This window comes from Mchenga conophoros, linkage group LG5 (genome assembly GCF_057382185.1).
Source record: "Mchenga conophoros isolate Kocher_MC1m ecotype Shallow Benthic linkage group LG5, M_conophoros_male_GT1.1, whole genome shotgun sequence".
Lineage (NCBI taxonomy): Eukaryota > Metazoa > Chordata > Actinopteri > Cichliformes > Cichlidae > Mchenga > Mchenga conophoros.
The window spans coordinates 31,966,669-31,990,788 of record NC_140530.1 but is presented as its reverse complement, the minus strand read 5'-3'; the positions used below and the strand labels follow the sequence as shown (position 1 = coordinate 31,990,788).

Here is a 24,120-nt window from a genome sequence, read left to right as displayed (position 1 = left end):
CAAGAGAAAATGGTAAAGAATAACTGCAGCATTAAAACAAATAATAATACATAATCAACAGCCCCATCTCACAGACTAATACAATGTAATATATGTTCACTGTCTGGTTCCCAAATGTTGATATGTGAGTATAACAAGAAGACTGTGATTTAAAGATTTTAAGATTCATTCCAATTGAACCCCAGATAGATAGAATGGCAGATGAAATAACAATTGACAGTCATTGCAATAGAAAAGAGATTATGTGGGTATCTAAAGAGCAATAAAAACAACTTCAGACTCCATTTATACTTTTTATAATTTCAGGGAAACAACAATCCATCCATTTTGTTATGTTTATCCAATTCAGGATTTGTTTCTTTTTTTTCAGGAGATGTGGTGAGCTGGAGCCTACCAGCTGTCACCGGGCGAGACATGTCGGCAATATATTGCAGGGCTAATTCATGAAGACAGACAGCTACTCTGACATTCACACCTGCAGTCAATATGTGCAGTGGTGTGAAAAAGTGTTTACCCCCTTCCTGACTTTCTATTTTTTTGTATGATTGTCTCACTAAAATGATTCAGATCATCAAACAAACAGCCAGACAGCCACGATTTAAGCCAGACATCATGCTACAATCCAAGGAAATTTAGAACAAATGAGAAACAAATTGATAATTGTGAGATCTCTCAGTCTGGAAAAGGTTATAAAGCTATTTCTAAAGCTGTGGGACTCCACAGAACATGGAAGAGTGTAGAACCTTCCCAGGAGTGGCCAGCTGACCAAAATTACCCGAAAAGCGCAGCGACGATCTACCAAAACATCCTGAAGGAGAATGTCCGGCCATCTGTTCGTGACCTCAAGCTGAAGCACACTTGGGTTCTGTTGTAGAACAATGATCCAAAACACACCAGCAAGTCCACCTCTGAAGGCTTAAGAAAAACAAAATGAAGATTTTGGAGTGACCTAGTCAAAGTCTTCACCCTGTTTGGATTCAGTGGCATGACCTTCAAAAGGTTCATGCTCAAAAACCTTCCAGTGCGGCTCAATTACAAGAATTCTGCAAAGAAGAGTGGGCCAAAATTCCTCCACAGCTCTGTAAAACACTTATTGCCAGTTATTGCAAACGCTTGATTGCAGTTGTTGCTGCTAAGGGTGGCCCAACCAGTTATTAGGTTTAGGGGGCAATCACTTTTTCATTTAGAAATCGCATTTTGTGTTTACTTGTGTTATCCTTTTCTAACATTTCAATTTGGGTGATGATCTGAAAAATTTCAGTGTGATGAACATACGGAAAAATAGAAAATCAGGAAGGGGCAGACACTTTTTCACACCACTGTAATCACCAGTTAAACTAACATGCATGTCTTTGGATGGTGAGAGTATTCAAACCCCAGACAGAAACCTGCTTTTAAATATAATGCATTGGTTTATTTTTAATAAATGTCAAAATTTCAGACAACAGTGTGTCCCACATAAGCACACATTTTGTCCCACGGGATCTGATCAACCCAGTATAAGTAATATTGCCAAACTGGTGCTTTAAATTACTGCAAAACATTTTTACTTTTACATATAGAGACAATATTTCACATCTTGATTGGCTCTAGTTTCCAAAGGTCAACATCATAGGATGTCACTTTTCTTAAGTTTGTTTTTTATTGAACGGGTGTCATCATGCAACCATCAGCTACGTCTTGATGCATTCTCAAGTTTTGTCACTCATCCAAGTGACTTCTTCAGTCTCAGCTGACAGACTGAAGAAGTCACTTGGATGAGTGACGAAACGTTTCTCCCACAAAACGCTACGTCCAGATTAACAGAATCAACTTTTGGAAACCATCAGCTACGCTACAACTAAGGCTGAAAATTATAAGTCACTAAAAAGTCACAATTTATGAAGATTTTTGTGGACTATGATAAAAATGACCACAAATAAAAATAAATGTAGCTACAATCAAGTCTAGACTGGAAGTCTCCTAATCTAGCATCAGGTAACCATCAGGTTACCATCACCATTTAAAGGCTACTGTAAAAAAAAATAAAAATACTGCTGCATTAGACTAAACTTTAACTTTCTTATATTTGTCTCTTTACAAAGCAAAGGAGTTCACATTAGCAAGGAAGGTCACATTTTGGCTTTCAAATTGCTACCATAGGGGTATCTACTAAATATATCCGTTGAGTTTGAATCTCAGTGACCTTGGGCTCAAGGTCACAGGTCAGAGGTCAAGTTTTCCAATAATCTTGTGAATGTGATAAATCAAGAATGATGACACCTACAATTTTGAAAAAGATACCAAAGGAGTATCTTCTAAAAATCTTGTATGAGCTCAAATCTCAGTGACCTCACCCTCAAGGTCAGGCTGTCAAAGGTCGGGCTTTTTTTTGAAAATCTTGTAAATGTGATAACTTTAGAACGAAGTGAGACCGAACAGACAAATTGATACCATCGGCATATCTAGTAGATTGAGGGATACCACTGGCCCCTGACAGAATTTTTGTTTTATATTCTTTGTTTTTTTCCCCAATGTTGTGTATACAAAATTCACAATATATGGCCTGCACTATGAGCACATGGCACTTTTACTTTAAGTATTTTGTTTGCTTATCATAGACTGTACGATTTTATATTTATTTGGGAATAACACAATACTATCTATCTATCTATCTATCTATCTATCTATCTATCTATCTATCTATCTATCTATCTTTTCATATGCACTTCATACGTTAAAGAAAATATTAATTTTGTAGTTATTGGTAAAAAGAGCTGAAAGAATTAGCACTAGAAACTTACATTTTTGATCTGAAATTCAACAAGAAAGTACGACAGTCATAACTCAACCTCCACCACAGCGTGCGTGCAGTCTCACCACGCGTCCTCCCTGCCTGTGATGCCCATCATTGGCTGCAAACAGGACCAACCTCCTTCAGTAGCGCCACGCCTACTACTTATTGCGTCAGAAACAATTTGTATATGAACACTAAACCGGCTCATGTGCCTAAGAGCTGTTTTCATAATCGTGACAGCGGCACTACTCCAGCATCAAAAGACACTTAGGATTCATCCTGGAAAACTTTACCCAGCACAGAAGCTGTAAATTTTGTAAAAAAGCTGCTGAAGCTCGTAAGTTACAAAAGAAGCAGGAGGCTAATAACGGGAGCGGGTCTCCAGCCACAGCTTCCCCGGCTTTTTTCTTTTTATATCACAGAAAGACCTCTGAATAATTTCTTCATAGGAAAGAAAGCAAAAAGAACTGGACTGAAGTTTGAGGTCATTTCCGCGGAACAAAAACTTTTGGGGATGACTGATTTGTGAACGAAACCCACCGGGACAACCCCAGGAAGTTGTTCCATCGTATTCAGCTCCGACAAAAGAAAAGCCGAAACAAAGAAGAAGAAGAAATAGAGGAGGAAAAAGAAGAAATAACTCCCTGCACTGCCATGGATCAAGGAAAGGTAATTACACTTCACTGGTTCACTCCTTGTCAAACCTGTCCGGTCTGTGTTAGCTTCGTTCAGTCCGTGTACGAGAGCTTCAGCGCTAACAGGGCGCCTCTCCTAAATGTGGCGTCCGCGAGAATGCAGCTAATATTTACATTCTGGGGTGAACCGGGTGACCTGCTATACTGCTACAAGTCACCGTTTTAAGTGCATTTTCATGTTTCTATTGGGTTATTTGCGCACAACCTTAGTTATGGTCTATTATGTTATTACTATGATATTAATCAGGGGCTTTTAAGGGTTATCGCGCTCTGTTGTGCGTCACGTTGCTCTTGTGGTAGTCATCGCCATGCGGTATTTTGGGGCATTCAGGGTCCAGCCCAGTTTCTGTGACACTTTTGAGCCAACATAAACAACCAAATAAATAATAATAATAATAATAATAATAATAATAATAATAATAATAATATAATACTACTTGTGTGTGTGTGTGTGTATATATATATATATGTATATTTGTGTGTGTGTGTGTGTGTGTGTGTGTGTGTGTGTGTGTGTTAGGGCCTAAAATATTTGTGCCAAGAGGTGTCATTTGAAATATGGTATTTTATCTGAATGAAGCTTTTTAACTTTTGCAACTCCCTCACTTTGTCACTTTGTAAATGCAAAAAAGCATAAATGGAAGATCATACTCTCCTTACACTCTTTTATTGTGTCTTTCTGTCCCAATAACTACAAGACAATTATACACTTGTAAAAGAGCTGATAAAAATAATCATGCTTCTGGTAATTTTCCTTTAGTGGAAGGTCAAAAGCTCCCCGGGTTGTGTCAGTTTTTGTATATGGAGGAAAAACCCCAATCCACGTAACACTATACTGCAAAATTTTCCAACGGGAACAAAGAAAAAAGCATTCCAAAGTAAAGGCTTGGCAGTGTCTTACACCCCAGGAAACAACTTTGTTTTACTACAAATATCAATATCATAATATTGTTCCTGAACTTAAAGTCAAAGTTGATTAATATTTAATATAAAGTATTTCTTTAGGTACCCGCACAAAATGTGGATTATGATTCAGTATTTGATGCCATAATTTTAATAGGGGATTTTTTATGATTGAATTCTTCCTTGAAACAAGATGAGAGGCACTGCCATGTGTCAGCCTTCCATACGTGTGTGTGCAGTTGTGATGCACTATTTGTCACTGCAGTCTGTAGCTTAGGGAGTCTATTCCTGTAAAAAGCCTACTTGAAATACATATATACACATACATGGACATTATACATTAAAATGTTTACAGCAGAAAAAGTGATAGCAAAATAATCTCAAAGCAAAAAATAATTCATGTCAACATGCCATGTGCTCTAGGTCTTGAATCAATTTAGCCGTTGCTACTTGAGGCTATCTCCAAAAAGTTGATTCTGTTCATCTGGACGTAGTGTTTTGTGGGAGAAACGTTTCGTCACTCATCCAAGTGACTTCTTCAGTCTCAGCTGAATGCAGGTTTCCCCAATCTTATAAACAGTACATTTGCATAATGACTGAAACCAGCCCACTGAAGGAACATTGGGCTGGGAGGTCACTTAAGTCACTTGGATGAGTGACGAAACGTTTCTCCCACAAAACGCTACGTCCAGATGAACAGCATCAACTTTTTGGAGATTTACTTTCCTGGATGATTGAGAATGCATCAAGATACTTGAGGCTATAATAATAATAATAACGATATTAATGTTATAAAAATAAAAATCTAACATGTAATATAAAGTCAAACAACAACTGTGTAATCAACAATCCTGTCAGCTGAATATTACATATAATTTACACATTATTATTCATGTATCCAGATGTGTGAATTATTTTCTCTCACTAATTATCATGCTGTCGTACAGTTTCATTTTTTACAACCTGTCAAATTTTAAAAAGTGTCTCAAATAAATGTTATTGTGTAGGTATCAAGTCATTGCTTTTTGGATAAAAAGGACCAAATATGCAAGATCCGTTCTCAGACAGTCATATGCTGATTTCAGACTTGCTCCATCTTCAGTTTACACTGATTAAAAGCAAAAAACTAACAAGCACATTTTGGGTACTCAACTTGTCCAGATTGGTGACATGAGTGATGAACTCTAACTATTGTCAGTATCTACTAATTGCCTAATCAATTATCAGCTCATGTTTTTGGATTTCAGACTGGTGATTAGACAGTCTAAAGGTATCACTCAGTTTTCGTTATAGACTGTGATGCTCATTGTTCAGGAAGTAAGCCGGACTTATCTGCCGCCTGATAACCTTGTCTCTGTCCTCGTGTGGCTTTTTGGTCACCATTTGCATGCAACACAGTGAGGCACGTAGGCAAAGGACTTCAATCTTCTTCCCCCTCCTACTTTCTCATTGATATAAGCCCATTTAAACCCAGTGGAGCTGCACCAGGGCAGCTCAGTCTGACATGGTGGTCAGAAAATGTTTCCTTAGCTGTTTGTTCATATCTTCATGCTTTTTTTCCACTGCTTGCTTCGTGCTATTGTGGCCTATCAGCTGGATGGGTTGCAGTTGACATGATGGGAAAAGTTCTCACTGTTCCCACTTTCCACTGTGACATGAACACATCAGATTTCCAGAGAGAGTGGGAGCTCACCAAGGGAATACACAGTTGCCAACTCCAGGGTTGTGAAGCTTGGAGCTTTCTCCTCACAGACGCTTTTCACGTCATCTTTGCGATTTGTTACTTCCAACACTGTAGTTGTGCACATGTGGGCTTATCGATAGCTCGTGCTCAGGATTTTCATGCCTGGCTTAGCATTGCGTTGGACTGTTTACAGAAATAACCAACTGTAGAAAGAGTTATAAGTACTCGGTGTGGTCCTGTTGATTTCGCACATTGGACTTTGTCATTGATTGTGAATTTGTGGTTTGTAGTTCCAACTTACACAACTTCATTTTATTTTATCTCCTTTTTTAAAATCTTGATTCAGTTTTACTCTTATCTTAAATCAAATTTTGGTTAAGCCGGCAACTAAAGCACATGAAATATGTTGGTTTTCCTGCCATCGTCGTCATCTAGAGAAAAAAATCCTGAATGACAGGTTTGTTTTGAACTGAAAAGTCTCCCCAGCCTTTTTATTTCTCTCTACAAAGAATGCAATGCTGTTTGGGAACAAGTATATGGCTGCTCTGGTTTAAATGAGAGGCCCTTTAAAATGTCAAATTCCTGACAGCCTTAACATAACAGCAGGTATTTTGATTGGGAATCCAGTGCCAAAAAACAGCCTCACATTGTACAGACTTAATTGCACTCGATTGATTCCTCTACGTCCTCAGCCTTTCAGGCAATACCCAGTTCCTGCTGTCTTTAAGACAGTCCAGTAGATTAACTTTCATCTGCGTGACTACTTCTCTTCAGTATGTCTTATAATGTAACTGTCAGCCATGTATTAATGGGGCATAATGAGGCTTTACTGTAAAACTAGGGATTAAGAGATCCAGGGGGGGTTTAATTGAGATGAACAGGGAAGCAGGAGTTCATGTTTAATTCACTTCATTAGTGCTCACTGTACTGCATCACTCCCACCTCTGGTCACTCTGCAAATTACTGTTGAAATACAGTGTACCTTTGGGTTTCTTTTGACATCATTTTTCCACTGGGATTAGCTCTATTTAACAAATCAGATCTGACCAAGGGCATTACTTTTATGTCTGACCTTTAATTGTCTGGTGTCACCTCTGACTGTCCAGCAGAAACAGCACAAACTGTCTGTTGTATTCATTTATTTATGCAGGTTAAAAAGATATAGGACTAAATTATGCAGTATTTACTGCCCAGAAATACACTTTTATTTCTTTGTCTAAGAATTATATCATTAATACCCATCCAGCATCAATATTTGTGTATTTATTGTAATTACTATTCTACCTATTTGCTTATTCCTTCTTTTAAATATACTGATGCTGACAATGATGCTTAGTCTTTGGAACATGTGAACAGTTATTTAAACTTTGACTCGTGTCTCCTGGTGTTTATTTTGCATTTAACAGCTGACATCCAACTTAAGATGATATAGTAAATAAAGGACCACATACACATTATTAGTGTACAGCTTTCAGTGGTGAGACTAACATTCCCAAGCATAGAGCACAGCTATAAATACATTTTTATCTGATCTCACTTGAGCTTGGCAGAAATTTCATTGGTACTGGTAGATAAGGCATTAACGGGCACTCTTGAAATGTTGTTTACTTTAAGTGTATACAGCATTTAGAGGTAAACAATTTCTTTAAGGATGACAGTAAAGGGTCACAGGACAAACATGTAGGTGACTAATATCTCACATGACAACAACTGTAACAGAAACAACAACAGTAGAGTATACTCCATATTAGGATCTGCTAAGCTAAACTGTCATTATTGCAGTATTTATGTCATGTGTTATTAATTGCATAACATGCATAGAATGAAACTACTTTGGAGTTTACATACCATAATAAATACAGTGCAAGCATCTGTGTCTGCTATAGTGTCTGGGCTGTGAGGTCCAGATTATAATGTCAAGGGTGTATTTTTACTTTTTCTCCTTATAAGAAGCATGGAATTTATTTGGAAACAGTGCTCACAGAGCACGATGTGCTGTTTCAGTCAGGTGACTTTAGGAGGAGGGCACATATTGGGTTCCCTACAGCAGTGTAAGCTGAGACTGCCGCGGTGACCTGGAGTGGTGGAGGGACATGATGGTAGGTGTGTAAACCAAACCATGACTCTAGCACGTACTGACGAGAGAGAAACCTCTTGGAGTGCGCCTGTGATGAGTTACAGATTCAGCAGTGTACAAAACACCTTATTGAGTTTTGGCACGGAGTAAAATGTTACAACTGCCTAGATGGATTTTTTCAGATGGCCCCGTTTTAAAAAAAAAATGCTCAGGGCTTCAGACTTCTGTTGGGTTTTTTTTAAGTGAAATTATCTCCTCATATTCGGCACACACATACCTGCTTCTGAAGAAATTCCGTCTGATTTGAGTTTACACTTCTGCTCTGCTACATATAAAAGGGAAATGTACTTTTAGTTCAGTATCTTGTAACTAGGTCAATAAGAAACGATGCACTATTTAAAAAATAGTGTGATATGTTTATAAATTATAAATAATTGCTTCTGCAGAACGCATATTTTGATCGCTAACTTTCTTGTATCTGTAAAAGGTCTTCTTCTTTAGCACTATATAGAACTGGTTAGTATTATTTTTATAGTTGTTGCAGCTACAATAGCTGTAAACAGTTACCTCGTTGCTTCAGTGGTTTTTGCAGCACTGTTGGATTTCCTGTTGACACTATTTTGTGGCCAAACCCTAGATTTTCTTTAAATATTTATTTTATCACAACGCCCTGCGGTTTCAAAGTTTTACGTCACCCTCATGTCAGCTGGTTTTGTTTATCAGAGCTCAAGTTTCCTTTTCCTCCTTTGGCTTTTTGTGTTTAAGCAGATTAGATGCTTAACTGAACAAAGAGACACTATATTGTTTAAAAAATAGTTGTAGGAAGTGTAGATTCAATGTCATGATTCATGTCTGTTGAATTTCAACTTTTTAGAAGGTTCTGGATGTTGTTGTTGTTGTGTGGTTGCATAGATCCTAATTTGGGGAACAAATCATTATGTCTTTTAGATGTTTATACAGTGAAAGTGCCTAAAGGTTTTCTAGGGGCTAAGAAAAGGAGCAGCATGGTTGAATGGGAGCTGCTAATGTGCTAATATTTGCTCAAATCCACATTTTGTGCTTTTCCATTTCAGCAGTTTGTTTTAATAATTCTTTATGAGCTCTGATGTCTGTCTGTTTACACTCAGGAAGAGCAGCAAGCTAAGGGCTGCTAAGCAACCAGGGCTACCATAAACACAGCCATGACTCGGCAGGTTTTTCCTCACTGCACATGCATTTGGCTGCTTTACTTTGTCCATGCAAAGAGAGAACATTTGCATATATCTAGACCATATTTAAGGGTGTGGGAGGAGGAAAGTAATGATACTTTGACCCCTGGATCCATGTTTTGTGTTTTCTTTGTAAGATTCCTTCTTTTTATACTTTCGAAAGTTAAAAAAAAAAGATTTATAAGCATTTAATGGCATACTTGTAAACTCAAAACTTTTTCATCTATATCTGAAAAGTGCATGTTAAGTTCTGTCTGTCTTCTGTTAATGTCACAGACACAGTATTATCTTTTCTACATTTTCTTTTACAGTTCTTTGGAATTGCTTTTGAATATTCGTGGTAGCACCGCCCCAGAGTGTGAATTCCTGTAATTAGAGCCGACTGTTAAACGCTGTGGTATGCAGTAGAGCAGGGCAATATGACCAAAAATATTTATCACGATATACATTTGAAAATTTGCAATAATGATATAACTGACGATATAATTGACACTAGACAAAATACTTTACAACTCCTCAACTTTATTAGTGCAAAAAAAAACCCCATCAATGTATTTTCACTTAAAAACAAGCAGCTGTTTTTTTTTATGTGCATTAAAGTTATATATAAAAATTTAACAGTGCAAATGCAAATTGCTTGCTGACAGTTTAACCAAAAGGCATTTCCAGTGGAAATTGGCCGACATATCCTCAGCATAACCATGTAGAATATCCACAAAACTTAAAAAGAGGTTATACACACACAATACGGTAATATTATGTTGAAGTTGGAGAGCTGAAGCAAGAGCAGAGGAGCCATCACCACTGAGGTTCTAAACATAGAGTAGAGTTGTTTCGGATGTGACTTCATTGTTTCCTCTTTGAGAAAGTCATCCATTATACTGCTCTTCTCGTTCCTATGTGCAAGTGATCTCACCTATAAGAGATTTAACTGAAACTTGCATCAGTCATTTTGGGCTAAGCCAATTAATCAGTTTTATTGAACAAATACCTACTTTTTAATTTCCAGCATGATAAAATGATGTCAAGTATATGTTTGGATAAAAATGGCTGGCTTGCACAGAAACACCTATAAGCTGAAGGTAAAGATGTTACAGAGAAGTTTTCAATTTCACTTGGACACATGCTGCTCTCCGTACTTTTTTGTTGCAGCTCTACATTTTTTTGCAGATAATTGCAGCTGTTCCCAAAAGGGGACATAAACAAGCTCAAAGCATGACTTTCCCCAAAGGGGCCAGTCAAGATTTAGCTGTTTAGAGTAAAAAACAGCTGGTAGGTCACTGAATTGCCTCTTGTCTTTTTTGTAGCTGTAACTGAGAGACATCAGTCATGATTGTTCTGATCATTTGCCCACAGTGTTGAAAAGAGCGTGTATATCTATGTTTATACACACATATATGAACCTAGTGACCCTCTCTAGACATGCTCCCGAGAAGAGCTGCTATTGGCTCAGAGGCGTAGGCTGGTCTGTAAATGACTTCAGCCAAGCCCTCATTTTTTTCTTTTCTTCTTTGCTTTGAGCAGAGCTTAAGTTACCGCCTCTCAAAACACACACAGACTTTTTTCTTCTTCCTGCTCTGGAGGAGCATAAAAAACAGTTTTAGATGTAACCAAGCTGCCTACAACACAAAGAATACCTGTGTTTAAATACCTGCAGCATTACAGAGCTGATTACAGGCGCAGTCCTTTCAAATCCTTTATGAGGAATGTTTTGTTTTTTTAAAAAGAAACCTGTTGGGCTGTTTTCTTGTTTTTTGTTTTTTTTTTGTTCCTTTAAAAATGTTCGTCATTGGAAAATATTGTGAAATTAGGCTGGAATAACTACTGAAAGCTTCTTTTACCAATCTGTTTTGATTTTATGACCCACAAAGATGCTAAGATGCAAAAAAGCCAAAAAAGAGCTCATTAAGTAATCACAAACTTCTGCAACTTCATTTGTCAATTTGATATATATTTCTATATCAAAAAGATTAAATTCAGGAGAACTATTCTCTGCTTTTCAAGTCAAGTATCTTTGCATAAGTGACAGTTAAAGATTATCAATGTTATACTCAATCTTGGTGCCATCTTTCTCTTCATCCCCCTTTTAAACCAAATTTTCTCTGATCTTGATGCATGCTCAGTCATTCAAGCAAGGAAATTCCAGGAAGTCAATTCGGTTGATCTGGATGTTGCACTTTCTGAAGAAAAGACATTTCGTAACTCATCAGTCACTTGGATGAGTGAGTAAACATTCCTTCCTCTCACAACGTCTAGATGAACAGAATCAACTTTCTAGGAAACAATATCTACTTGGTGGCAGGATATGATCACCTAAGTTGTAAGCAGATTATCTCTGGTCACCTGCTGTTTAAACCTAAGCTTTTGCAAGCGGAAAGAGAAGAACGACTTTAAGGAAGGGGATTATTAATCAGAGAGGATTATTTAAACAGTGAGTGTAAGAATAATGTATGAATGAGCAGACAGGCAGGCCATGTGAGGTTACACTTATACCAGCCAAGAGAAATACAAGGCTTCAGCAGGCTGAAGTTAAATGAAATTGGGCAGCTATGATATCAAACCAAAAACATAGGCTTATCAGAAGAATCTCAGTTCTGAGGCATTTCGCTCAACAACACAAATCAATGGAACCAATCAGCCTTGTGTTAGCAGTTCAGGTGACTGATGGCGCAATCATGAGGAAATCTTTTCTTGGCAACTCTTGGGCCCCTATTCATTCACCTTTAAATGCCACAGCTTATCTGAGTGTTGTTGGTTATGTGCTTTCCTTTTTGGCCATAATTGACAGTCTTCTGATGGCCACCACCAGAGTGATAAGAATAGAAGTAATCTGAAATGTTAGTCACGAAACCACGATTGATTTTCGGTCACCAGATCGGAATGTTGTAGAACATCACTGAGATGTGGACAATGGCACATTATTATGGTTTCCTCATAAAAGTTCTTGGTAAGAGCAATGTGAAATGTATTTCAAATTTTCTACCTGATTAGCTTTGAAAATTCGCTGGCCGTGAAATTAGGAACAAATGTCATTCTGCACTGCTCCATGTTAAAGACTTTAACAACCTTTAGACAAGGTGATTTTTCACCTCCTTTTTACCTCATGTTTGTTCATTTTACGAGCTTGACTTCTTAGACTTGAATGGCCATTGGAAACTTTTTCTGCTGGTGTTTCAAGGTGGAGTTGAGATTATTAAAAAATGTAATAGCTAAGCGAAGGGGAGATCCTTGATTTGTGTCATCTCTTAATCAGTTCAGTGGGTTTGAATATAAAAATACTTCAAACTAAAACTAGGTTTCTTCAGGATACTCAAGTTAAAACAATGACACTTTGAGGTGACATCTACTCTCATAAAGGTCAGATCCTTTGTTGCCAAAATACAAGGAAGGTATCTGTTATGAATCACTGTACCAAAGGATTTGGCATGAATCACGCGGGGTAGGAAAAAAAAAACATTAATCATCAACAAGATGACTGCTTTTAAGGAAATGAAGGATTGGAATAGTAAGCAACACTGGATTTAATCGAAGTTTAATCTTGAGTATGTGAAGCCTTTTGAGATAAATAAGAAAATGCAATGTTAAGGTATACAGTTTAACCGATGTTTTCAGAAAACTAGCACTCATAGGTGGTCATATGCACAGTTAGCTGACGCAGAAATGATAAAAGGGGTCAGTGTTGGTTAGGGCTGCCACAAACGATTATTTTGATAGTCGACTAGTCACCGATTATTTTTGCGATTAGTCGACTAATCAGATCATGCATCCATTGGACGTACAACGTACAGCTTATTGCACCAGCATGCATCTGCTCTTATATAACTATCATTAGCTTACAGCTTTAAGTGTTTACGGTATGTGCTAACTAAAAATAAAGACAAGATGATAGTTTATTAAATTTTAATGAAATTTGCAGATTGTTTCGGTAAAGTTTAATAAACTCCTTGCTATCTAAAATATAACAGGACACTGGAGTATATTCTCGAGCATCTGATAATCAGCTGTCTGCTTGACGTTTATTCAGCTGTGTAAAAACTATAACTTTAATCTCAGCCAAACCGATTTACTCAGGAACAAATAAAATACAACAAAAAAAGCCAAACAATAACATTTTTAAGTTATCTAAGTGACTTATATATCATGTTTAACCTGAGTAGCGAAAGACGGCAGTGGGTTTGAAAACGATTTGCCGGGAGTCCGGTGTTCTCACGGGCTCTAGTGAGCCTTGCCCCTGGGTAGCTATCGAGCTAGTGGGTAACAGACGTCTCTGAAAACGTCAGAGCGCTTCCGAATATATGTGGTGTCTTGATAAACTGAACAGATATTTGAGGTTTACACAGCTACATTATCGCCTGAAAAAATGCTAAACGTTTATTTTGTGACCCAGAAAGAATAATAAGAGTAATATTAAAACTAACTAGCTGCCGCCATTGTTGGAAACTGAGCTGGGCTGCGCTATGAATTTTGGGACACAGCTTCTTCTTCTTTGGGGTTTAACGGCAGCTGGCATCCTTGTACATGCAGTGCTGCCATCTTCTGTTTCAGTCCGTTATTTCACTCTTAAATCCTACTACTTATTCCTGCGTCTTTTGGGATCTTACAAAGCTTCAAACGACGTGTCGACTATTAAATCAGTCGACGACGATTTTGATAGTCGACGTAATCGTGGCAGCCCTAGTGTTGGTGGACAGTAGCTCGAGGCATTTGCTTCCCTGTCTGCGAACTGGAAACTGAGAGCGACATACCATGCACTGGTTTGTTAACTTCTTGGTATTCTTCTAATCTACTGGGCTCTGGTGAGATCAAGCTAAAAATGAACTCTGTAATAACAGGAATAAGAGCACAGACAATAAGATCAGTAGACCTGAGTCTGACCTGGACGTTTTTCACAAGGCAGCTTTACTCAGAAATCTGGAAAGCTTTTGAAAGGACAAACCTGTGACCCCCCTCAGACCTAAAAATATTTGTATGATCCATTATTCATCTCAGTCTGTTAATAATGTCTTCAACAGACATAGTTACAGCTCGACGGTGGATTTCTCTTTTTTCTCTGTTTGTCTGTTTGGAATGAACATCTTTTATGCTCCATATTCACAGTTTTATGTACTGTAGCAGTATATTAAGTGTCTTTAAAATATTTCAGGAAATCTTAACAGTGTGTTCATTAAACATTATAATAACTACATCAGGGTGGAAAATGTACTTGTCATCAATTCCATTCTTGGTCAGTAAACTGAGATCTGTGGGATTTTCTGTGCCAGCTCATGGACACATGGCAAAATGTGATTAACTGGTCAGACTGGTATCTTTACTGACAATATTTTCCCTGTTCTCTTTCAGCAAATAACGCTTCCATTGTTGATGAGTGTTGGAACTGCGGTGATTGGCTCCCTGCAGTTTGGCTACAACACAGGTGTTATCAACGCCCCCCAGGAGGTGAGCTGTAAACTGTCTTATTACAAAAAGCTAAAGGAGAGTGAGGCATGAACAAGAGGCTGTTGTCATAAAGGTTCAAATTGAAAGTTTTTGGTTTCAACAGGTGTTCGTTCAGTGTTTATTGTCATATCAGACGAAGGAACACAAAGTACAGCCTTCAGAATAACCATAAAATAACCAGGGTTTCCAAAAAACTTCCAGAATCTCTGGGTCTGCAGAAATCAATCAAGCCAATCAAGTGCTTTCCAGCTATCCAACTTTGTTCCACAGTTGGCTGTTAATTCACTCGCTGCCTTGAAGAACATCGCAGAAAAGGGAGGGTGTAGGTTAAGAGGTGAGGTAATAATAGCTGAATTTAGGCCTAATGGGTCCAAGGACATCTGGATCAACAGAGAGCAACAGAGAGTGTCTATGCCCAAACATGGACCTCTTTTGACCTGAAGCCAGCTGGCAAATGCTTGAGAATGAAATTTAGAAATTAAATTTAGGAGGCAGACAGTGACTTATCCCCGTAACAAAAAAGATCACAAAAACAATGTTCCAAAGCCCCCCAGAAGACTAAGTCAGACAGTCGATTTATTAACAGGAAGGTACAGCAAAGACATTCATTTCCTAAGGAATGCCTGTGTCGCATTGCGTGTGAGAACTACTGTCAGCTCAGTTTGCGTTGGTCTGAACACACCCTATGGCTACTCAGACTACTCTCTGCAGGTAATAGGTGTGTCTCCAGACAGGCTAGAGCTCCACTCCTTTTATGTTATCTTTGACCCACACAGAGGTACTAGGAAGGAGGCCCAGACAGACCCTCCTAAACTGAGCTGTTCTCTGTTATGCTCAACCTTGATATGAAGGACCCTTTTCAATTAGAGAAGCTTTCAGTCCACTAAATTCCTTTAATATTAATAAAAGTGTGACGTGAAATAAAACTAAGAGTCTGATTATCATATTAGGTTATCATGATAGTAATGTGGTCTAAAATATGTAAAAGAAAAATAATTAAAGCGCATAAACTATAAAATGTGTTAAATCGTCACAACTAAGAAGCTGGGTGAAGGATTTTAGCTGAAAATTTGCCTGAGTTCATCTTCTGTTGATTGACTCTGACAGACGCAAGCTTGTCCTTATTTGCTAAAAAGTGATCTAGACCTGCACACAGTCTTATGTTATTTTCAAGAATAAAACGTCACAAATTGTTGCTAATAGTATTCAAATCTTTCTATACACTATTAGCAACACGTGTTCATCATCATATAATCACCTACAGCGTGTCACCTAAAGCCTTGTACTGTGTTGGAGTGTCTCTGATTAGATACGCCTTTTCAAGGGCCTTGTTCAGGCTGTCCTGTGCTCCAGCCATTGAATGTTTGCCTGATCAACACTTGAATGTAGGCTCATTGGATGTATTGCAGGAGGGAGGGTGCTTCACTTTTCTTTAAAGATTTCTCCTTTTGAAACAATATAACTATGTAGTTCACATCTATTTTAGTGCTTTTTAATTATAAAGGTCTTAAAACAAGAGAAACTATATTATTGTTGCCTTTTTCAGTATTTTTGTGTGTGCTGAATACATTGCTTACCTTGACAGCCTGGTCCCCAACCAGTTTCATCACCAAGGCTGAAGGCCAGTCAGTATGAATAGACAGTTTTCACAATGTGTACTTTAGGCCAGCTGGTGGTTTGGATTGTGTAGCCTATTGAGATTAGAGAACAAGAACCAATTATGTAACTTTTCAAGGGCCACCTTGTAATTTGTCGCTAACAAGTTAAAGTTAGTGAGAGTTTTAAAGTAACCATTAAAAGATGGCAGTGGAAAAACATGTATAAGATGTTGTTTGTAGAGTTGAAAACACTGTTTCATTACTTAAACCTGGAGTTTGCTTTTAGTTTTGCAGAGCTCTTTCTTTGGTTTTTCAGATCAAACTGTTAATGCAGGCAGTGATGAAGCTTCAAAAACCCACAGAAAAACTACACGGTCCAGCACAAATTTCAAAACAAAGTTAGTTGACAGTTGTTTGAGCATTTAGGAGCCTAATGAGCCAGATGCTTTCCTTTAGGAGTTGGTAGAGATCAAATCGGGAGCCTTGCAACTTAATGTAAGATTCACCTGTGCCCAGGATGTGCCTTTCACTCTTCAGCTCATACCTAGTTCATACCAGTTTACCTCTGGTTTTTATTTCTGTTCCACAGGTTTTGCGTTTTAGTGTCTGTAGCTTTAAAAGCAGATAGGCTGGCCACACCCCCTTTTAGGGAACAGTACCTTCCCTGATGGTGTCATGGTGTCCTATTTCATGGACCAGTGAAATAGGAGAGCTAATAAAGCTGGTAATACAAACACAACCGTGCTTGAAACAAAACTGGAATACAACGTTTCAGAGGAATTTTACAAAAGCAGCAGTTTATTAAGATATTCGTTTATTAATCCAAGGATAAAGGAAAAAAAGTTATACTGTGTTGGTCTTTGACTTGCGAATGTAATGAAAAAACCAAAAAGAGATGACTTTGCATAGTACATCTCCTTTTAAGACAGTGAATAAAGTCTTACCTTAAAATGTCTTACTACCAAATGAGAGATTGTGTTGCTCTGTAATTCTGAATGCATAAGTAAACAACTGTGTGCAACCAGCTTCATATGAACGTAAAAGCTGATGGAGATCATGTGTAAATACATACTTTTCTCCTCACACTTTTGCTCTTTTCCATCAGCTTTGCTAAACTACAGCACTTAAGTAAAGTACTTATTTATGTTCGATCTCTGCTTGCATAAACTCTGTGAACGTGTTCTTTTTAAAGGGCAGACGTGATGGGATGAAGGCCAGGGGGACAGTACAGTATATGATACCATACATACTTATCACCAACAAGGTCTTGTGAGTGTAAGTTGATAGTGGATGTGACCCAGGCTCTGTGTTAACAGTGTCAGAGTGTCATTTAATATGTATCCCTCCACTACAGAAAAGCCCTTGACAAGCCAAAGCCTCCTATTCATAACTGCTAATAAGGACATCTCAGATTTTTTTTTTTTTTTTTTTCCACATGCCGTCACTGATCTCTAGTACATCACGATCTCCGGGACTAGATTAACGGCAGAGTGCCTCAAAAAATGTGCTGCACGAGCTCGAAGGCACATGATCCAGATGATCCAGACTTAGATTTTGGTTGCAGTAGAACTATACTGGTGAAGTCATTTACGGGGCGTTGTGGACTGGGTAGTGACCTTCTTGAATCATGCCAGAGGTGTCAGCGTGACACACAGAAACAGAAGCAGGCATTGCTTTTTAAGCACCGTCACCCGCACTCCTGGGTGTGTTTGTCAACAAAGTTGTCTGGGATGTGGTGACACAGTGAAGGGAGGGGATGTGAAACCTGACACCCGAGTCTAATAAACTTCCTGGTGGCCAGGAAATGCTGGTGATTATACAGTGCTGCCATCAGCTGGCTGTAAAGTGGCATTTCAGCTATGTGGCAGGGTTCAGAAGAGGAAAATCTCAAGCGTGTGATCTGATGCAGACATGGAATGATCACATTACAACTATGACAACAGTGGGACTTGTGGATGTGTTAAATGATTAGATTAGATTAGATAGAACTTTATTAATCCCTCGGGTGGGTTCCTCTGGGAAATTCGATTTCCAAAAAAGCACAGCACCGACAGAAGTTACAGAGTTATGATTCTGTATGATAGATTTTATCCTGTTTATAATCCTTGGAAACAAAAGTAACAATGAAATGTGTCTTTCTTAGGTTATTGAGAACTTCATCAATCAAACGTGGTATCACCGTTACAATGAGCCCATTCCCAAAAGCTCCCTGACAGCTGTGTGGTCCATCGCTGTTTCTGTCTTCTCTGTCGGTGGCATCTTTGGTTCATTCTCAGTAGGACTCTTTGTTAACCGCTTGGGAAGGTAAACAACATACTGAGTCACTGCTAGTATTAAACAGCATGTTAGTCCTTTGCTGAGAGCCTGCCTGCATTTAATTTTTCTAAATTGTATCTTGTTCTTTGATGTCTACAGGAGGAACTCTATGCTCATGGCCAATATTCTGGCTTTTATCTCGGCCGTTCTGATGGGTTTTTCAAAGATGGCAAAGTCGTGGGAAATGCTCATCGTTGGCCGTTTTGTGGTTGGGCTGTACTGTGGCCTCTCCACAGGTTTTGTGCCCATGTATGTGGGTGAAATTTCCCCAACAGCCCTACGAGGAGCCCTGGGCACGCTACACCAGCTGGGCATTGTCATTGGAATCCTCATTGCACAGGTTGGTGAATATGTATTTGTGGCATTCGTTGTCTTGTGATATGTCTTATCCTGTGATAAATTGTTTCTACTGGTGGTTGCTAGGAGCTATGCAGGTGGTTCATTAGTGTCTGTGTGGGTTTTAGATATTTGGATTGGAAGTGATCATGGGAAACGAGAACTTGTGGCCTCTCCTCCTGGCTTTCCTCTTCATCCCTGCTGTGATACAGTGCGTCCTGCTGCCTCTCTGCCCAGAGAGCCCCCGATTCCTGCTCATCAACAAGAACGAAGAGAACAAGGCCAAATGCGGTGAGCACATACATACAAGTCATACAAGCTGGCATATGTGTAAACATAAGTTCATTTTAAATCATCTGTTGTTTTTTTTCTTACATGTTTCAGTGCTGAAGAAGCTCCGGGGCACCACTGATGTGAGTGCTGACATGCAGGAAATGAAGGAGGAGAGCCGGCAGATGATGAGGGAGAAGAAGGTGACCATCCTGGAGCTTTTCCGCTCACCCCTCTACCGTCAGCCCCTGCTCATTGCTGTCATGCTGCAGCTCTCCCAGCAGCTGTCTGGTATTAACGCTGTAAGTTTCAAGACCTACATGTTTTTCAGATTATTCCCTCTAAAGACTGCCACTGAAATTGTGAAGTTGATATCAGGAGGTGATATCCTGAACCAACCTACATGTCAACTTGTTTGTTTTTAGATTTTCTACTACTCCACTAGTATCTTTGCGAAAGCTGGAGTTGAGCAGCCCGTTTATGCGACCATTGGAGCCGGTGTGGTTAATACAGCTTTCACTGTGGTGTCGGTGAGTACAGCAGTACACAAAATAGCATTATAGGTGTCAAAAACATCAGATTGTGTTCTACCAAAGCACAATTCAAAAATTATTCTGGTCCCTTGTAATCAGATTTGTGATACAAAGCATGTATATGGTACACTGACCTTTCTCCTCATTTCTTTGTGTTTGTAGCTATTTGTCGTAGAACGAGCAGGACGCAGGTCTTTGCACCTACTGGGGCTGCTGGGAATGGCTGGATCAGCCATCCTCATGACTATTGCTATGGCTCTGCTGGTAGGTGTATTCCTGACAAAGGCACACTTCAGTGTCACCTGATTTATGACTTTGACGTGCAACTTTCAAAAACTTTCCTCTTGTATTTTTGCAGGAGCAACTCAAATGGATGTCTTATGTAAGCATTGTAGCCATTTTTGCCTTCGTGGCATTCTTTGAGATCGGGCCGGGTCCCATCCCTTGGTTCATCGTGGCAGAGTTGTTCTCACAGGGACCCAGGCCTTCAGCCATTGCTGTCGCTGGTTTTTCCAACTGGACTGCAAACTTTATAGTGGGAATGGGCTTCCAGTATGTTGCGGTGAGTAAAAGCACATAACTATCACAAAAACATAGGCTCTTGCATTTGTTACTGACTTAATTTATTGGACCGGTTGTGTCAAATAGTAAAGCTGAACTAGGTTCTTCTTTATGATGACTTCCTTATTTTATACCAAGAGTCTGTCACTGTAAATGAAACACATACTTTGTAGCCAGATTTGAGATATGAGTTGAGCCCTTTTTAAGCAAAACATTTCATTCGTTCTACAGACAGGCACAGTTAAACCCAACATTTAGCTTTATGGTTATTAGGATTTTTATGCTTGAAATTTGTGTGTAGACTTATATAACTGTATGTAATTATACATGTATATTGTATATTGAGGTAGGATCAAATGAGTTTACCTTTAAGTCTATGTTTGTAGCAACTCCTCCTTTGTTTTGTTATTGTTAAAGTGTATTTTGTTGATATTTTAGTCACGTTCAAATTCAATCAATCAGTGCTTATGTATGATACTGAGTTCAAGATACAAAACAGAATTGTGAAAGATGAATTGCTTCCAAGTACTAAGAAATAAGTTGATCAATCTAATATCTTTTGTTTTGCTTCTTGTGTCTCTTCGCAGAGCGCGTGCGGTCCCTACGTCTTTGTCATTTTCACTGTGCTACTGGTCATATTCTTCATCTTCACTTACTTCAAAGTGCCAGAGACCAAGGGCCGGACATTTGATGATATCGCGGCCGGCTTCCGTCAGACTGCTGCCATGGCAGAGAAGCACACACCGGAGGAGCTCAACAGCCTGGGAGCCGATTCGCAGCTCTGAGCGTCTGGGACTGAACTTTCCAACAAACTCTTTCTCAGATCAACAGCAAAGGAGAAGAGTCTGCTGACTAGAAGTAGACGGATACACTAATAGTATATTCTTCACACTGTCACCACATTTCAGGTGTCCTCACCACCAAACAGAACAGACCTGTGTGATTCGCTCTGCCACGACGTCTTCTGCTGCTGCTTTCATGTCACACATAGAAACGAGAACTCGATGGGCACCGCGTCGCCTGGCAGAAAATATACAGATGAGAGATTAGATGGTGGGGAAGGTTTTAATATTTTTAAAGATATTTTTACAGAAGGAAAAGCCGAATCTGCAATCAACTGGCCTCTTTTAACATCTTTTTTCCCCCTCACTAAATATTATACTGATATGTGCTGTTTTGTCACCTGTTACAGTGATTTTTTTGCGACTATCTGGTTAAAGAGCGCTGTAGCTTAAGTTCACTGTGCAAAAAATGTCTTTTTTAAATGATCATACTGTATTGCTGTGTTACTGTACACTCTGGCACTGTTGATGCTGTACAACTTGACTATGTCACTCCACCAGATGGGGCACTGCCCTTAGAAAAAAGTCCCAATACTCTGCTGAAAAGTAATAAGTTATTTATGTATCTTTTACCGAGAACGTTACTGCATACAAAAACTGTGATATTTGGGTGTGAGATGATGAGAATGTTAATTTTTGCATGATGAAATTTAAATTAGCAACAACTCTTCACAAATTATACATATATGTAACTACTACTCTTTTTACTCTTTGTTGGTAGAAAACTATAGAACAATGTATTTTTTTGTACAATATTTTTGCTCATGAGGAAATGATATCTAGATAAATATGCAAAAAGAACCAAAATTTATTCTCCATTCCTGTATTTATTTATCTTTTTACACCATTCCTTTTTCACAGTTCAAATGAAGAAATTGGAAATAGGGAACAGTATCTACACAGATCACTACCAGAGAGCTAAACTTGGCAGTAATGTTGAATACATAAATCATCCATCCATGACACAAGTGCCCACTCGCAATCAGCAGCCACAAAACCAAAAGTCTGCCCCACAAAACCCAGAAAATGTGTCCGTTTAAGTGCCTGTCTAATACAACCATCAGTCTTTCAGCCTTATCACTTTGGTACAGCTTCAGGTTAGACTAACCTGATCCAGACAGAGAGCTTCTTCTCTCTTGGTGTAGGATCTTCTCTCTCTGTATCTTTGTGGTGAGATTACCTCCTGAGCTAACATAGTCTGGTGAATTGGCTTCAGAGCTGTCATGCATTCGAGTGTTACATGCTGTTATTCAGTGACAAACAAACGTTTTTTCATAAAAACAAAAAGAAAGAAAAAGAAAAAATGTGGCCTAAAATGAATGTCTGTCTTTCGTTGTTCAAAAACCGCTTTCATCTTTCTTGGGTCAAACATTCAGAACAACTTCATTATGGTCTGTGTTTCTGCAAGGTCTGTGTTTTTGCTTTTATTTCTGAATTCTGCAGTATTGAGTAGCTCAAACTCTCTTTTGGTCATCTATTTTACTTAACTTACCTGTGCAGCTTAGGTAAATTCCCAAGTTGCTGTCAATTACTGCTGAATCATATGTTTAAATGCATAATTAGAGGAGAATTACCCGTTAGCAGCACTTTATTATTCACATTTATATTATACCTGATTTTACATCATATATATCAGGCATAATGAGATTCTTTCAACATATTTCTGACAGGGTGGAGTCTTTGTTACTAAAAACAGACTGAAGTACTGCTGATGGACTGCTCAATGTTATGTGAATGGAAAGAATTGCTGTTGTACCATTTGTTTATATTCATTAGTTTTTGTGTACTCACCTAGAAAACCTGTGTGTAAATATGATAATATTCATTGGTAGATGAGAACACTGATCCAACTCAAACACAGTAGTCAAAATCCCGAAAATCATTCCATAAATCGTTGTCAGTTGTTGTATATAATAGCTCTTTAAAGCACACATTTGCCTTTTCATTCACATAGAAAGCATTCACTTTATTCACTGTGTGCCTTTGTGTTGCTTTCACACATCTTCAGCAATAAAATCATGTAAAGGCACCAGCAGATGCACTTCCCCACGCAAACAGATGCCTATTGCAAGTATAAAAACTGTATTTTATGTACATAGTCACATATCTGCTTGGGCATTGAATTTTTTTATGCGGCCTTTCAAAAATCTTGTGGCTCAGGTTGGTGGACTGAAAACATGGGATGTTGTAAATATCACTCAGTTAACCTTCACCCACTCCTACTGTCTGAAATCTTTACCTTTTAGAAGACCTTTTGATAGTTAAATTATTAGTACTATAGTGATGAACATTGTTTTGCACCTAGATATCTTTTACTGTATCTGTATTATTTTGATTTGATGGCTGAATATACTGTTGTGGCCTCATGAAACTATCATACTTTTCCAGAATTTACATGTTAGGATTATTTTCATTAGTGGTTGCATTTTAGAGCACAGAGCATAATGTAATTTTTGTAATAGTGATGGTGTTGGAATGCTACTTTTGTTGGAGAAATATAAATTGTGGTGGTTGGTGCAGTGAGTAGTTTAATGGATGAAATAGTGTTGGCTTAATAAAAGAAATCACAAGTATTAAACTGAAGTTTTTTGGCTCAATTTTTAGCTCTTTTTTGACTTAACCAGGCAGCAACCTCAGTGGCTGAAAAATGAGGCAGAGATACCAAAAACTGGAGTTCCTCTAGTGGCCACTTGAGGCTTGTTCATTTCCCATAAACCCCCCAACTTTACCCAAACCCTGCCCCTTGGTTACACAGGAAAGTTACTTGTTTGGTTATTTGATTTACTTGTTTGTTGGCCTGAGTCTCATCGTTTCTCTCTACAGTGAGATAAATGAAAAGGATATGAGCTGCTGCTAAGTGCCATGGCTAACCTCAAAATGGATGC

The 24,120-nt window shown here is 38.6% G+C and overlaps 1 protein-coding gene across 1 annotated transcript; it reads left to right on the top strand.

Moving 5' to 3' along the window:
• Window positions 1-2,965: 2,965 nt before the first annotated feature.
• slc2a1b (solute carrier family 2 member 1b) lies at window positions 2,966-23,813 on the top strand. Its single transcript, XM_085274929.1, has 10 exons — window positions 2,966-3,445; window positions 14,684-14,779; window positions 18,521-18,681; window positions 18,793-19,033; window positions 19,158-19,320; window positions 19,414-19,601; window positions 19,725-19,829; window positions 19,995-20,096; window positions 20,191-20,394; window positions 20,981-23,813. Exons 1-10 carry the CDS (start codon window positions 3,431-3,433, stop codon window positions 21,176-21,178), a joined length of 1,473 nt encoding a protein of 490 aa, XP_085131055.1. The 5' UTR covers window positions 2,966-3,430; the 3' UTR covers window positions 21,179-23,813.
• The last annotated feature ends 307 nt before the right edge of the window (window positions 23,814-24,120 follow it).